General features: G+C 40.8%; 1 protein-coding gene across 1 annotated transcript; it reads left to right on the forward strand.

Annotated features, from left to right (window-relative positions):
• The first annotated feature begins 203 nt into the window (after nt 1-203).
• On the forward strand, nt 204-13,645 carry LOC120850044. The gene is made up of 8 exons (XM_042292640.1): nt 204-319; nt 737-802; nt 1,874-1,959; nt 2,117-2,318; nt 4,123-4,179; nt 6,796-6,893; nt 11,337-11,544; nt 13,552-13,645. The coding sequence occupies exons 1-8, from the start codon at nt 274-276 to the stop codon at nt 13,569-13,571; spliced, it is 783 nt and encodes a 260-aa protein (XP_042148574.1). The 5' UTR covers nt 204-273; the 3' UTR covers nt 13,572-13,645.
• The last annotated feature ends 4,369 nt before the right edge of the window (nt 13,646-18,014 follow it).

The following is an 18,014-nucleotide window of genomic DNA, read 5'->3' on the forward strand; positions in this document are numbered from 1 at the left end:
AGATCGCAAAGTAATCCCCCCCCCCCCCCCCCCCCCCCATTTCTGCTTTCGGGACGCTGACGTGCGGTAAGGCTGTCCTTTTTTTTATCGAGATAATTATACACATGTGAAGTAATGCAAGAGTTGTATTGAGTTGAATTGTAAACTACGCAGTGCTAAAACTAAACCTTTACTAGAAAAATACCACCCAGAGTTTTAAATTGATAATACGATTTATTTTACAGGTTATTATATTGGCCAGCTCGGAGTTCTGCTTCTTCCTTGTTATTCAAGATGGTCATGCCCCGAATGAATATCCTCAACTGTATCGTCTTAATTGGTAAATACATAATTTGTTTCTTTGTGTGTTGTAACAAGATAAGTGGTATTCAAAGTGAGTTGCAACAAGATAAGTGGTATTCGTAGTTATGTGGAGGTCCGTGAGAAGTTATTCCAATACCCTGTCCAGAAGAGAATGAAGTTGTGGTATAGGTATATACAACCAAAGCGATATTAATTTGAGTGCTCTCTAATTATTGTTATTTTGCGTCACGACTTCCATGCGTGACCGTAGGTCGCGAAGCAATTGCTGCGTATATTAACATATTATTAAGTAGGCTGGGGTATTTCAGTCCTTCGAGCTATAGTTTTGCGATGACTTCTATTATGATATATAGTAAACTCTACAGTTCATATCAGATTGGAAAAATAGGCTTCTTCTCAGTTAAAATGAAACAACTGTGCCCATTTTTTCCAGGATGGATCACTACAGTAACGGCGACAGTGATGGATCCACTGGGCTCTGATCCAACGGAGTCTTTAGGTAAGCAAGTGGATATAAGTTGGAGCCAAACTTTCCAATAAATGGCACTGAAAGTGATCAGCTTTCCATTTTGGACAATATTTATCTGATAGTTTTCGAGTAGAAATAGAAGACACATTCACTCAACCTTGTCGTCACGCTGAAGATACGGAAACAAACTTCGGCGGCTTCATCGTCAATGGTACAGGAAGGGAAGGCCAAAAGATTTTCAAATACTTTAATATATATTAAATATATATTTAATGTATGACCTGGTGGGGGTCACGTGACCCCCCCCTTCCCCAGGACACGCGATACCTCCAGCTCACGTGACACCCCCAGGTCCGGGGGTCCCGTGATTCCCTCCCCTCCCCCCCCCCCCCCCCGAGATCACGTGACCTCCACGAGGGGGATGAGGAGAAATGAGGGGAGCAGGGAGGATAAGCAGGGGGGACGAATCCGAATTTTCATTACTCCGAAAAATGATTTTAAAAGACATCTTCTGTCCCTCGGCCGGCTTCGAACCGGAGCCCTTTTGTTCAGGAGTAGCACGCAGGATCACAAGGGAGGAGGAGGGAGCAGGAATATACTCTCCCCTCAGTACCCTTCCCTCCTCCTCCTCAAGAGCTGCGCTCCAATTCGGCGTTACAGGGAGTTGTAAACGGCTTTCATTTTCTTTGCGAAGCCGTTCACCGAGGCGTGTTTTTTATAATTTGTTATACCGCAATTTAATTTTAAAACTCTTTAAACAAACGGGCAGAGGAGCTTGCATGCGAGCCCATGGAGAGAAACAGAGATATTGTATTGGGTTTATTACGTGCTTTTTTTTTGGAAGTGTTTCAAACGTGTAGCCATGCAATCGTTTTTTCCTGGTTATAAAAAGTATACAGCAAAGTTGATTAGAGCTCAATTGTTATTACTAAATAGAACCAAGCAGCTCGTGTATTAGCCCGGTAAGATAACTTACGAGCTTATACTGGTGGTAACTTACACACACTTTTTATAAATAATATCTTAAATTAAATATGCGCGTAAACTATGACCAGCTATTTGACATAACGAGAAAAAATACTCATGTATTTTTTTTTCTAGGAATAACGAATGTGAGAGTCGTTCCGCTGAGTCCTACCAAGGCACTGGTCAGCTGCAGAGCAATGTGGCACAACGCGTTTTTCAAGGTAAGGCAGCCGCCACAGAGCACGGCTTGTTACTTGTCGAACAATTCGTTATTGGGGTTGTCTGCATTTTACAAGACGAAACAAATATAAAACGTAGGCCTCGGGTACCGGTACTGATATACATATAAGCTGTCGCCTAAAACCTCCCATCTCGCAGGTGTCGTGCTTCTCTCCCGGTCAAGAGGCGGTACCGTCGGTTTCTGTGGTCCTTGGAGAAGACCATTTCGATAGATCCGAAAAAATGGCGTTGCTCTCGGAACTGAGGGCATCGAAGAACTACACTATTGCAATACTGGGCTGTCTCATGAAAGTAAGCTGTGGAATTCCAACAGAGACCTGGGTCATCACTCAACCCCACAGTAAGGGCATAATTACGTAGCTCCGCGTTCAGTAAAAGGCAAATAACATAAATTAAACCCTAAAGCACAAAAACAATTATTTTTCTATTCCGTGACTCCAGCAATACTGGTTTCTTAATATAACAAAACATCCGAAAGCGTTGTCACGACAGCTATGCCGGAATGATGAAATGACTTCCAATTTCTTAAAACCTAAATGTTAATGTTTAATAGCCATGTTTTTGTTTCTAAGCATAGATTAAAGGGATGCTGAACCAAACTCTGGATTCCACAAAAGACGCGGCAAAACCGTGCAACGAGATGCTAGAAACAACAAAACATCACTCCTGCAGCGATATCTCAAACGGATGACCCTATTTCTCAAAAAAAGAAAAAAAGGAGGTGCATTTGACAGAAATGTTCACATCATGTTTCTCCGAGAAGGAGAGGGAACGGCCTTGCGTCTTTTCCGCGTCGCAGCCTTGAGGAAGCGAAGCGAAGAGAGGAGGAAACGAGATATCTCTACGTCACGCGCTTCGTCGTCCTGGTTCAATCTCGGCCTCGTTTTCCGAAAATACGGCCGTCCATTCGAGATATCGCCTTACGAATAGTGTTGTACGGATTGCAGCGTCCCGCCCACATTTCCTGCATTATTTTTCTGAAATCCGAATTTCTGTTCACCATCCCTTTAATTCAATTCCTATTTCATATAATTTCTAGGAAGTGCTAAATAGCAGTATAGATTTTATATTAGTGACTTGGTCGATATTATCTGCCGAAAAGAAGCTTCCGCTGATTTAACAGAAAAGTATCAGGAAAGGAGAAGCACATTTATTTTTCAATGGCCATAACAAGTTCTTTTTTTAATGTATAAAAACAACTGTAACCAGTCGCTTGTCAGGTCTAAGTAAAAAATAATGTTATAACAAATATTGCACCCAGCCCCAAGATTGGTTCCCGCATTTATACTGGGTTGCACAAGGCCAATGCAAGTAAATTGTGGTGTCAAAGTAAGGATGTTTGCAACAGAAGTAAAACTATGACACTAGAAAGTTTATATATGTAAAGAACTGGGCAGTAGTAGTTCAGTGACTGCCATTTTGAACACGGCTTTTACTTCATTTCGCTAGATCATTTGACCAAAGTCTCAGCTCGTTTACTGGAATGTGCAATCCTCAATGATAAAATTTACGAAACAAATTATTGTTTACTCATTAAAAATAAAAATGGTTAAAGAAAAGAATCTAACGAGGGGAAATTTCCAACACACGTGACTCTGCGGAGGGCAAAGGCTACCGATACGTAACTACAAATAACGAATGGAGTGATACAAAAAGAAAAGGAAGAGTCAATTGATTATCACGCTGTGACACGTATTTTTATAAATACTAGGCATACTTTTACGTAGTATACCAGACCCTCAAACGTTTGGAAAATTATTACGTTTGAAATTTTAAAAAATATACTATAAATATTATAAAAAGTATTGTGGCGTTTATAACTTGCAATATTGGAGTACGATTTATGTCGCGAGACCTTATTCTTGAAACTAAATTAATCTTTTGACCATCGTTAAACTGTAACGCTTATCAAAATTATGCCGACATTTTTTTTTAAATAAATATCGCATATACCGGTCTTCTAACAGATACTTTTTAGTTCAGAACAAAAGTGCGTAAGGCGCACCTTATGGATCGACTGCCGCATGCTTATTTGAAATTACTCCTTTAACTTCGTTTATAAGCCCTTTTATGGCGGTTTGGTGCTACGTATCATGTAAGACTTCGAACCTCAGATTTCTTCTTTTTACATTTTGTTTTCTCAGGAGACTCAAATGGAGAAATAAAATTATTGAGACCCACGGTCGAACCTGTGGCTTCTGGTAAGTTTAAGTAGGAATCTCTTCCGATTTCGGGGGCTTAATAATTAATAAGCAATAAACCCCACTGCCATGGTTTAGCGTGGGCAACAATATTGGATTCCCTTAAACTGTTTTATACATATGGAAGTTCACAGTTTCTACTTAAGTTGCTTCGCATACAAATATTTCAGCTCGTTCAAAATATGCTCGAACAACAAGGTTATATCCTTAGTTAAAACTTATGAAAGCAGCTTGAAATTACGTAGTAAAGTCACGAAATTGCACCTAAAGCAATTCACAACGAACAGTATTTTGCTTAATCCAAGTTGGTTGCGTCGCACTAAAACAAACATTTATTTTAGCTTGCTGGATTTACGCTTTCTAAAATAGTCCTAGAGGGGAATTTATGAAACGACGTTTGTGGTTCGTATATACATAAAAAGGCGATATGTTCTAGCAATATACAAACTGTCGCTGAGACGAAATTACGGTGCTTTTGCACCGTAGAAATAAACAGTGCGCAAACGGACGCTTAGTTGCCGACCACATGTATCGCTAGCCGTCCCCACTAGAGGCGAAAGTTCCAGAAATGACCGTAACCTCATTCAAAATCTATATTCAATTTTCTTAGTTTCAGTAAAAAAAAATGGCTCAGATTCGTTGCAGCAGCCGCCATTAATCTCCGAGTATCCGGCGATTCGTTGGCCATCGTTCTCCTTTTAAAAACGTCTCAGAATCGCTTATGACCTTTAAACCCGATAATGACAACTTCTGCAACTATGGCATCTTTACCGGACCGCATAGAGCTATATAAGTGTGGGGACTGAGCATTCGGCAATCCGCAGATTACATTTGCGGTGTGAAAGAAAAAAGAAAAAAAAAAGAATCGTGACTACAAACTGATTAATAAAGAGAATTCATTTCTTTCTATAATTTTTTTTAATTAATCTAAAGATGTTTTTTATTGACATTATCACCAGTTTAGAAAATGAACTGTTTAAAACATATGTGAAATGCTTATTAGGCGACCTTGTGCTTGCCACAAAAACATTTAGGTACTTTACATATTGCGAAAGCGACGAACGTGTGACAACGTGCTTGGTTCATTAGTTTTTTTGTTTTTTTTCCAGCAGTGTGCGCACTGCTATATTTTCAACAACTTTCTACGGCTGTGGTGTCAGAAATATAGAGACGTATGCGTTCGCCCAGTCTCATCGATGACTACAGCTAGTACTTTTGTTCACCAGCTATCATCTTTAAAATGGAAGTGCCGCAAAAATATTTTCCCCGGTATTGAAGATGATCACTTGCCAATAGGAGCGATAAAATAATGAAGTCACGTAGTCAACATACAAACGCAAATTTCACCATATCCGCCTAAAGCTCATAAATATTGTAAAAATATAAAACTAAATTAATAGTATAATTAAAGTTTTTCGCAGTAGCAGAATTCATTACCGTTTAGGTCGAAGGTAGAGCTTCGCATGGTTTTTGGAGGGACATCATTTGTGCAATCAATTTATACTTACGTATAACTGTGATGCACGAATTTTGTATATAATGTTGTATTCTGCTTATTTTCTTGTCATATGCGACCGGCAAAAAAGGTAATGTCTAATATGCTAAAATAACCAGGACACCACAACGAAGAGAAAAAGAACAACAAATTTATATATATAGAAAACAGGTTAGACTAGTACAGTGTTATTCAAAAACGAGACAAAAACTCAAATTATGCCAGCCATTAACATGTATGAGGTTGTTTACTTCTCTACATTATTCTGATATTTTCGAAGTGCGTCACCGAAAAGCAAATAATGGCAAAACAGTGCACATGGCAATCATTTCATTGAGAATGTCGATTCACATTAAAAAACGGAACTTTAATGAAATCAATTAAAATGATTAGAACTTGAGCTGCTTGTAACATTAGGCACGCGTATACACTAACTATTTTTGCCGACAATACAACGGCAAGTATTCAACAATTACGTTATCAAGCGGCAATTATTTTTTAAGAACACCGTAGCATGACGTAAGGGCATTTTTTTATATTCTGGTGTTTATAATATTTTTGGAACGTTGCAAAAATTGGGAAGAAAATGTAAATTGTTTCCAGACAAAAAAAAAGCCTATATAATTTTACAACAGTGTTCGTGTTGAATGCAAACATTCTAAAGAAATCGCAATCTAGAAACCTTAGACGCGCCTCCTTTTTAAGGTGAATTCAAGGAGAAGTTTAGAGAAGGAGAGTTAAGCCCAAAAAAAAAGAGTTTTCGGCATCAAATACACCTCCCAAGTCTTCTTTGAGCATTTTAAAACCTTACTGCTGTTTGGTTTATCACACCGTTTTCTATGGTTGACTCTTAGTGTAAATTGTATTTGCGTTTATTGCTGCGTAGTCTGCTCTTTTTTCTGTTATTTCTTTTTTTTATATTTTTACCACTAAACGCTTCTTGTTGATTTCTATCTTTTTATCAAAACATTTCAGTCGTAAATGCGAATGCACTTGGACAGTTTCAACAATTCTGACATAATTTAAACATTATTGATGGTTACGACATGTACAACAGTGCATTTGTACATCTGAAACTTTTAAACTGTTTAGACGAACCGTGTAAACGAAGAAAGTGTTAGTTCCAGATGCACCGAGTGTAATAACCCTGGTTGGTGGGAACTCGACGACTGCGGCCGTCACGTGGACCTTCAGAGACACCGAAATTGTTGAAATTCAGGTAAGTAAACTCGTCCAACTCAAAATAAAAGCTTCTGAGACAATCTACATTTAAGCGATAATGCACAGTTGTATTCGGCTTTCGAGACACTTTTAGGCAAAGCAGCAGCGGGTGTATCTATGCTAAAACATTTGTTTAAACAAAAGTGAGGTTCAGCTCTTTCCAAGAAAATCCTTCATCTATACCTTGACCACTTCAACCTAATGCATGCTTATAATCTCTGCACGAATCTAGAACTGCACGAGAATTCATTTTACAATGCCCGATTATTGATACCAAATGGATCTGCATGCAATTTAATATATGAAGCATTGATAAATTTCGCGCACAAAGAAACAAGGACTGAAGAGAAGGTACATCAAAACACAGGCAGGCGGGTACTCAAAAATCTTATATAATAGGTTAAGAAATGAAATATGAAGCAACACTTATGACAAGGGAGATCTAGTGCCACTATATAAGCTACGCGGAGCTCGTTTAGTGGCTCTAGGTACACCGACAAGGGGAAATAAAGTCCCGTCGCAACCAAATGACCGCAAAAAATGCACTTCTTTTTCACTCAAAGTCACTGACGTCTGACTAACGCAGCGATCTGCCAAATCCTACATGGCAAACCCCACGAGCACCTCACGTGTTTGTTTTGTTCGTTTTTTTCTAGCCGCCCAATCATTGTTTTTAAAGATGATGAACAAGAACTGCTTTTACATTGTACCAAGAGGTGACCCCCTAACGTTGAAGTTAAAGAAAGGCTATGCTCTCACAGCCGGTCATTCGGACACCGCCCAGTTTGTCCAAAAATGCCTCGCCCACTGGGGAGAGGAACCCTATATACAGTGCTCGATGAACACGTAACAAAAAGGCGAGCATGATTTTGTGACATCTGTGTTTTTATAGATTTTCGCAAACCTTAAAAACATTTGACACATTATTTTAGGTACTGAGAGTACTAGGGGCACACCATACCTATTTGCCACTTGTGTTAGATAATGCGATACTCTGTGTACATATGGAAAAACCACCGCCCGTTTTTTGTCAACATTGTGCTTAGTGTGCTTATCCCTTGTTAGTTTTCTTACAGTGGTCCTACTACCTCCAGTAAAACTTGAATCGGGAACCCTGAAGAATTTGTCTATCGATTTGGCCCAAGAAATTACCAAAAATGACATGGAGTCATGACCTTTTTAGGGCTGAAGTGTTCAGTGAGAAACCGCACAAGGAGGCTTGTCCTTTCAGAGCAATTGCCAGTGAGAGGGGTTCGTTACAACGGCAGATGTCGATACAACTCCCAAAACATCACTCCGGTTTGCGGATTGATGATCTCTTTTTGGTTCGAAATTCTGAAACTGTGTTTGAAACCTTAACAACGTATGTATTTTCCGAACACAGTGTATATAACGTATATATGCAAGACCTTTTTTATTCCCCCCATATGACCATTTCCTTACCTCAGTCAGGGCCCGTATTGAGTCCCAAAATGAAGTTTCTTACCGCAACTCAAGTGGGGTGACTACAGGCAGTTTTCTTGAGCTACCGCAATTTTATTTAGATTCCACATTAGTGTGATGGCAAAGCAGGGTGCTTTTCAAATATCGGATCTGTGCATTGGGCCCTTTCTCGCCCCCGGCCTAAGTGATATTTTTTGGGGGGTTAGAATCGACCGTGCTACAGCAGTAGCTGTTAAGAACCCGCCAGGTTTCAACGTGTTCTGATATGTAAACAATTATATTTTAATGTGAAAAAATGTGTATATATATGTACTTAGTAGCATTAGAGAAATTTTTCATATGTGCAGTTTCGGCTTTACGTTTACTTTTAAGAAGACTAAGAAAGGTTTGTTGCAATTCTTAAACCTGTCTCTCTCATTGCACGCCGATCACGTGTCCTGGTCATGCTCATCCCGTTCCAAAAAAAAAGGGGTATTCTTCACTACAGGTCAACTCACCCAATGGTAGTGAAGATTGGCGTAGCTATTTCTTACCCAACGTCAGCCCTAAAAACGTCAAGTATGGCATTTATGGTACTCTCTTGGGCCAAATCGACAGACTAAAAAGTTCAGAGTTCCAGATTCAAGTTTTAATAGAGGTGATAGAGCCACTAGTAAGACAAAAAGTTAAAAGGGGGTGAACAAACTAAGCGCAATGTTTGCAAAAAACGGCTGTTAGTAAGTGGCAAGTAGGTATGGTGTGCCTCTAGTTCGCTCAACCCCTGAGAAATGTGTCAGATATGTTCTAATGTTCGTGAAAAAGCAGACAGTCTATCAAAACACAAGTGCCACAAGAACATGCGCGGCATTTTGTTCCCTCTCGATCGGGCGTTGCGTATAATATGTATTTTGTCTGTGGACGATATTACTTTTGACAAACTGAGCGGTGTCTTGATGACCGGCTACGAGAGCGTAACCTTTCTTTGACATCAACGGTAGGGGGCCAGTGCATTACAAGACATGAGTTTGTTCATAATCCTTGGAAAAAATCTCAATTATTAGGCGGATCGAAGAAAAGCAAACACGCGAGGTGCTCGAGGCGTTTAACATCTTCTGTATGGCCAATCGCTGAGTTATAAAAAATCAGTTTTTTTTTTTTTTTGCGGTCATCTGGTTGCGACTGAACTATATCTTTTTTTTTGGTGCCGGTGTCCCTTGTCTTGTGTCTTACTTCATATTTATTTTCTTCACCTCTTATATCTGAGTTGCGAGTTCCGCCTCTCTGTGATTTGTGTTTCTTTGTCTAAACTAACCCCCTCGGATTTTCATTCTTATTTTAATAAACGACCTTCTCTCTTTCCCTCTTCTTTGTCCCTTCTTCTTTTGTCCTTGTCTCTTTAGCGCAATTTTTCACAATGTCCAACGTTTACAAACTCGGAGAGATTACCACATCACTACACTTAACATATGGCATAGTGAACTAACTTTATATCTCAAGCTTGTAGTAGCGTTCTTATGTACATTTGTGTTTTCAATGACCAGCCTTAAACTAAGAAACCGACAAAATAAAATTTGAAGAAGAAAATTGTGCCGAGCGAATGGGTTCAAGTTTTGCCCTCAACAAATTTCAGCTAACGAACTGCTTACAACGTCGTGTCTTTCCAAACGCCTATAAGAATAGGTTAGCACACGTGACACTCACATGTCTAGAGCTAGGGTCCTGAAAGTAATAGAAACACAGTTCTTTACCATCTTGTCAATTTAAATCGTATATTGTGACAGTCAAATTTGCCGTTTCTTTTTCGTTCTTGACAATTAACAAGTTATGGGACCCGAGTTTGTAACACATTTTATGCAAGGGGTATAAAAATTATATTCAATTTGATATCGCAGGTCTAATGATCTGCACCTGTTTAACAGTCTTCCTGCAAAGCAAGCTGAAGGGAAAGAATAGAACGGATTTAGTTGTCGTATTCTGTTTGTCTGACAAAAAAAAACGAACCATTTTCATATTTCTCCGCTAGAAAATGCGCTGTCGTTCTTAAGGCCGGTGCACACACACAGTGGAGCGCTAAGTTAGCGTCTCATGAGCGCTGGAAGCAGCCCTCAAGTGGGACCAACTTGCGCGTGGCGAAGCGCTCGGTTAGCGCTTCAGCAGCGCTGTCTAAGCGCTCTCGAACCCCGTCTGCCGTGTTTCCTGCTGCGGAACAGCGCGTGCACGGTGATTCCGTTCTTATTTTTTCTTTGGTAATGAAAGAAGATGAAGCAAAAGAGCCGCTCTCCAAGTAAACGGTCGGGCAGGCCATTCAGTGTCATGAACTTTGAGCGACAAATTTATTCGGCACGACCTCATCGCTTCCTATTCGACATGCGTGACCCTGGTTTGAATGACACGCAGTTAAAAATAATCCCCTTCGAAAGAGGTTTGTGTCGGTCCCTAAGCCTGAGAAGAAGGTTCGCCGGGTACCCGCTGGTATATCGGTGGCGAAATATTTCGCGCGCCCAATAAGCTCTTCTGGGCGTTAAGCCGTCCACGCACGTATGCACTAATGGCGTATGTAACCGCATTTTTCGCGTTTCTATTTCAGCGTCCCGCATGTCCGCCATGGTGCTGTTGATGCACACCCCGCCACAGGAACCGGAACCGCTGTACACGCGTTAATCCGCAGCAGTAGCTGCAATACACGATGCGATAACAAGACGCTACTGAAGCGCTAACAACGCGTTACTAAAGTTCAGACAAGGCACTACTAAAGCGCTAATCGCGCGCTATATTACAACTAAGTCACGCGCAAGGAAGCGCCACATGAGCGCTCTAAACAGCGCTCACGCCGGCGCTGACTATGCAGTTCATTCAATATGTGAACGGGCCTTTAAGATATAGATACACTCCCGCGCTATATTTGTCAAACAAAATAGCCACGGCACTTTGTAAACTTGTTTTGCAGCGAATAAATTTAGGTGTTTATGCAAAGCATCGCAACATACTAGGATTCTTAAAGCTGCTATTTTATATTCAGGCTTCCTTGGACAACTCAACTTGGCTGAACTGTACGGATCCGAGTGACAACTGTCGGATGAGTAGCTTCTATGATGACTGGCTGCCATATGATCGAACTGGGATGACGGTGTTCACCCATCTAATGCCTGGACACAGATATAGTCTCTGGGTCAGAGGATGCAACCATGTGGGCTGTGGTGCGGCCCGCTCCTCGGAAGTGCAAACAGGTAATAACGCATTTCATCAAGTTCAGTTCATGAAGACGTATAATTTCCCGAAGACAGAGCGACTAGTTTGGCTATTACAGCGGGTCACGCCATTAGATAAGTCGAAAACCACACATATGCATTAAAACTTAACATTGATGGTCACTCGTTGGACTTGTCCATATGGAGATAGTAAAAACAAAACAATTAGTAGTGCGTTCTGTACCTATTAAATTCACGCTGAAACACATTTCCCAAAAAACTAGCTAGAGGTGAATTCTGGCGCATTTTTATTCCGTGAATCCGAATGTTACGTTCGCTTTCCGCGTAAATGTAACTAAACGCGACAAGACACCAATAACCTGTGACCAGTCGTGACATCACACTAGGACGTTTAAGCCTACAAGGGCGTGTCGCACGTGTGGGCAGCGCGTGCAATTCCAAGCTTGCCAGGAAACAAAAAAAAGTGCGAGTGCATACCTTTGATAGGTGCAGTAGACGCTCGAGAGCGAAGACTCCGAAAAGTTTTAATATGACGTCACGCCCCAAGAGGAGGGGCTTCAGCGGCACTTTGAAAATTAATGTCTACAGCCTCCGTGCACCAAACCGAAAAATAATCTCGATATTCGTGATCCTGGAGGCTAAATGAAGATGATTTAAGTCTTTTTTTTTCTCAAATACAGTTTCTCTTTAAAGCTGTGTAAAAAGGTTCGTCAATAGTTTAAATGAAGAATATTGCAGGTGTTCAAGGTTATTGCGAATAACAGCTCACCATTTCCAAGGCTAAATCAGCTGTAATGTTGCCTGCATTAGAATCTAATATCAGGTTCAAAGCACAGACGAAACTCTATCTGACCTTACACACTGTGTAGACGTTACTCGTGGCGCCAGACATTCAATGCTTTATTCGTGTATGTATTTTTATGAAACAGTATGGAAACCACAAGTTTATAAACTTTATTAAGAAGAAGAATTGTATAGTACAAGGGTTAAAATTATAAGTACGTGAACTTGAACCTTATATCATAAACACCAGGCCGATGACACCGTAAAAAAGCTCCAAGAGCTAGCTTGTACAGTGTGGCGCCCAACATATCAATAAACATGACTTTTTTTAATTTGCAAGTTGGATAATAAACTTGGATTGGTTTATATCTATAACCCTCATTTTTAGTTCATTGACTTTGTTGCTTTCATGTCGAGAGTCATCTTTTTTATCATATTTGTTTGGATTTCAATATAATGATGCTTTGTTATATATTGATGGCATTTTTAAGATTTTGATGTATGTACATATAAAAGTTAGGATGCATTTCGATGTAGAATCATCATCTAAAAGGATTGACATGCCTTGCTTCCCATAGGACTTTTACTTCATATATTTTTTACATCTATTACTTGGGCTTAGTGATATAACATTATTTACATCAATTATTTTATTAATAGTACACACATTCGACGATACTTGTTTCAGGCAAAGGCTAGTTTACTTTCATCCACGTTTATTATTGGTAGACAGGCAGCATGCTCATAAAATCGTATTTTGTTTTATTCAAAAAGAAAAAAGCAAAAAATTTCCAATTTAAGACAAGCTTTTAGCGATTCGCTGAAAATGTGGTCTTATAAACAAAATATTGCATATACATTTTCATTTTTTATATACAGGACAATTTTAGATATATTTTAATGTTGGGCAGAAATGAATCAGGATATTAAAACTTAACACACCGAAAAATACAAGCTTTTGTAGGTAGCTTCATTCTTCTGAGGGGATATATTGCATGTACCAAGTACCACATATTTAAATTCCGATTAAAAAAAAACTCTAAAGACAGTAGATACAGATTCGCGCAATGTGAGTGATATTCTTAAACTTAGTATATGAGTTACAAACTGAAACAACAAACATATCTAAATCTTAGCGAAATCACCTCTAACCTAAAACAAATATTGAATAATGTTTATTTCAAAGGAAATCTTAGTGCGATAGGTAAAATAATAAGCTCAAATGTGTGCATATTGTTTCAGGTATGAAGGTCCCTGCATAAGAAGGCTTCAACAGGCTCCAAGTCAAACACGAGGCCATTTAGAATAAATGAAGCCCTCTCAAACGGGCCTCATTGCAGAGACAAAGAATGGTTCGTATGAATAAAAGAAATAAAAGCATTATTAGTTATTTCTCGCGTCTTTAATTTCCGGAATAAGAAATCAATGGCCCTTGAATAAAATATGCATCTTGGAAGTCTATCACAGAAGTTGGGAACACGATGTACTGCAGTAAAGCGGAGAGTTAAGCCAGATGGTAAGATGACATCACATTAAACACAGCGCGCAAGCAGTGAGGAAGAAAAGAGAACACAGAGCGCCGATTCCCAGCTCATGTATTGCGAAATAAAGAGAAAGACGATAAATTAGAAATGAAACACACACACCATAGAAAAAGGAATGCCGTTATATATGAATGAGCTCTGCCATAAAGACAAAGAGAAAGGAGAAAAACCACATACGGGAACCAATCAAATTTAAGAAAAGAAAATGAAGAAAAAAAATTAAGAAGGGTCAAATACTGCGGCCGCCAACATCTTTCGTTGTAGACGTTGGCTAGGATGGCTCTCAAATCGTTATCACTCAAAGTAAGCGAGGAGTGGCTCGCACATCACTTGCCAATATTTGAATATGAGAGGCCTCTAAATTTTCTCCGCTTTGCTGATCCTTGGAAGGAGTCTATGAATACTCGCCTTAAAGGAAGCTCCATACACTTGACCATTGAAAACATACGGGTATAAACTGCTTTCTAAAGTATAATACTTTTGATCGACATTGCCGGGGAACAAAGAAAAATTAAATACTATTTATAAGCTGAAGGGGACCCGCGATTTTCGAAGGCAACTGTGTACTTACGTTAGTGCTACACATATATATATTTTGAACATAAACATATAATGCAATAACTAAATAAAAACATATATTCAGTACGCGCCATATCCTCAGCAGCCTTGCTCGTTAAAGATAACGATAACTGAGCGGAAATATTTTTTCAAGCTAGTGAAAACTTTTTCATGTTTCGCTTGAGAACTCAGGCTGTTTAGGCAAAAAAAGCATGTGGACTTTTGGAAAGAAAAAAAAAAGGCGCTGCTGTAACGTAGCAGCGCGTTTTTTAGTTCTTATTATATATATATGTTTGTTGTTGTTGTTATACTTTATTAAGATAAGGATGGCGCGACGGTCTGGAGGGGACGGTTTACCGGGGGGTATATATATATATACCCCCCTGTAAACCGTCTGGTGGTGGTTAGACATTTGACTAAAATCCCCGAGACTGGGCGAGAAGGAACGAAAAAACACAAAGTCTCAAACACAGCTGTGTTTGAGACTTTGCGTGTGTCCGTCCCTTCTCGTCTCAGTCTCGGGGTTTCCAGCCAAATGCTTTTCTCTTTTCTGGCGTCTCGTTGGCGCGGTGAACACTCGGAGCCTCAGGGGGCCGCCTCTGCTCTTCAGCAATGTCCTCTTCAGACCACCGCTTTCTCTTGCGAGGCAGTTTCAAGACGACCAGAGCATTTCCAGCAAACATTAATTTTTTTTTATATGACCAGTCTTGGGTAAGTTTCTTTTGAAAAGCGATTAGTTGCAGTTAGAGTTACTTAAAACAAAAATAAAGCTTTACAGTTACCGTTACATTTCCAGAGTAACTTAGTTGCTTTCAAGATACACTCGTATTTTTACACGAGCGCAAGAAATGTATAAACAAAGGCAATAAAATGCAGCCTTGGGCTAGTGTCCACGGATGTGGGTCAAACTAACCCATAGGTGCTTGCGATGATTAGATGAAACGAACTTTCCGGCCCCATTATTGTTTTCTTGCACTGTTTTCAGCGGGTGGTGAAGATATCTGCACTAAAATTAATTGGGTCAAAGGGCCTTTCACAGCCCGGCCACGGTAACGACCAGATCCTGCACTACAACGAGAAGGAGCTTCGGCTCCTGTGTCCGCCGTTACGTATGGCCGTGGGCAAGGGTAGATCGACACGAGAAACCGACCTGCCCATTATGGTCCCCGAGTGCCGCCTAAGCAACGAAGGATGAGCTGGGACCGCGACAGCGGGCTACCGTGCGAAGAAACCGAGCGGCGGCACCGACTGCTGGAGGCAGACCTCAGTTGCAATCGATATGCAAGATCGTTTTCGCCGAAAGAGAAAGAAAAAGCTGGGTGCGTAATTTCGTCAAGTCCGACCTTTCCTGGGACAGAGACTTTGAAATGAAAGGTTTAAAGGTGAGAACTGAAACAAGACGAAAAAAGACACACGTACGTCAAGAACAGGCTCTTGTCATTTTCGCACGTCTGTCTTCCTTCCTTTCTCAGTTCGAACCAATTAACTTTTTAATCGATTATGTACCAACTAGCCCCGACCAAAGCTTTACAGACCTTCAGCTCGGATTTTTCGTCTGTTGACAACCGCGGATTATCGGCGGGACTCCTTCCGAAGCTACGACGTCGCCTGATTGAAGGAACCGGTAGGATCAGTTCAATGTCACTAAGACGAATAATCGCAGTACGGGTAAGTGCGTAACATGGCATATAAGTGAATCGCGACTATGTTGAGAATACGACGGATAATCGCATTATGTCGCACTGATGCGGCATGACTAAGTGTGCAGGGCGACTGACCGTCGCGTCGTGACTAACCGCGCTCCTCGGCGGGCATCGCGGCACGGCGGGCTGCGTGGGAACGACTAAAGGTGCATTACGACTAAGCGGTCCTCCACGAGCCCAGACGTGACTCGACCCGGAGCGTTTATTGAGCTCTGCCACGAGCGCGGTAAACATTCGTGGTAAGGGGTGAAGTACGGGTACATATTTGACATCCTGCGATTTAAGCGGTTCAGCTATCGGGCACACACTCAACACAATGCGGAATGCACTTGACCGACGCAAGGCCAAGTAACGCACTTGAGAACTCGCGCGTTATCAGGTTGTTGTATCGGACAGGGAACTCGATTCTGTCCCGACATGCTTTCTTTTTTTTTTTTTTTTTTAGGTGGCGTCGGACTTTTGAATTACGGCAAATGCGTGCTGCGCATTCGTTCCTATCCAAACATTTTGATTTCGTATCTACGGCGAGAACCTAGCTGGTATCTGACAAATGATTTTTTTTTAAATCCTGATTGCTCAAATAATTAAGACCAAAAAGATACGATATGTATGATGCATTTGTTTTACCTTTCTTTATAATATTAATGTCGTCAAACACGCCTGTTATATCGTGTCGAGATCAAAGGCAAACACTTTCGTTGTCGTATAATGCAGGATTTGTCTAATTATACATTTAAGATTGTATGATGTAATAGGAGAGCAAGGTGGGAACACAACGCGATAGAAAACCTCTAATTAAGGCTGAATAGTTTACGGAATAACGTTTATCCCTTGTACTCTAAATCATACATTTGAACACTATAGTACGCTATCTCGAAAGTTGGGTGCTGCGCTATCAAACACAGGTGTAAGAGTGCTGTGAAAGATGCGTTGTTTTCAGTAATTGGAAGATAAAATAAATTTTAAAGCCACGCAATCTCATACGCACCTCCCAAAGCTCTTTATACGTACGTCTTTCGTACAATGCATCTCTGTTGACGTTATTTTTATATATATTTTTGCTACCCTGCTGTCGAATTGAGATACTACCCAGGCAGCACAAAACGTCGTGGAGACTTGTTAAAACAGAAGTTCGGGCGAGTTGGTAGTTCATGACGCACGAGGACACAGCGCACCCCGTAACAAACACTAGGACAACGTTCACAGTCACACCAAAAGAAAGGGACACTTACACAGCGCTGACTGCAAAGTTTGCAGTCAGCGCTGTGTAAGTGTCCCTTTCTTTTGGTGTGACTGTGAACGTTGTCCTAGTGTTTGTTACGGGGTGCGCTGTGTCCTCGTGCGTCGTGGAGACGTCGAGAAAAAGTCCCGGACGTCCGTGACGTCCCGCATGACTTCAATCACGTTTTTTCGACGTTGAGGTGACGTCCTTATATAACGTTCCATTAGAGTCCAATCAGTGACGTTGTGACGACGTTGTATTTCAACTCGAACGTTGTCAACGTTCCCACGACGTCGATGCACGACGTTCTCACAACGTCCAACGCTCACGTTTCTTTGACGTTGAACTGAAATTCATAAATGACGTCCCATTATTGTCCTGTCCGTGACTTGCTGTCGACGTCACGTTTCAACTTTAACGTCGTCATCGTCGCCACGACGTCAAGACAAAACGTTTTAGCAACGTCGAACACTCACGTGTCTTCAAAGTTAAAATAAAGTCCAGGGTGACGTTACATTATTGCCCCGTCAGTGACGTTTCAGCGACGTCGCGTTCACACCTAAATGTCGTAAACGTCATACAAGACGTGCTGGCAACATCGACCACTCACGTTTAGTTCGACGTTTTTAGATTTTCCAGCTCAATCTCCAGCCGCAGAATCACTGTGGTCAAGGTGAC

This window comes from Ixodes scapularis, unplaced genomic scaffold (assembly GCF_016920785.2).
Source record: "Ixodes scapularis isolate PalLabHiFi unplaced genomic scaffold, ASM1692078v2 PGA_scaffold3__209_contigs__length_174095766, whole genome shotgun sequence".
NCBI lineage: Eukaryota > Metazoa > Arthropoda > Arachnida > Ixodida > Ixodidae > Ixodes > Ixodes scapularis.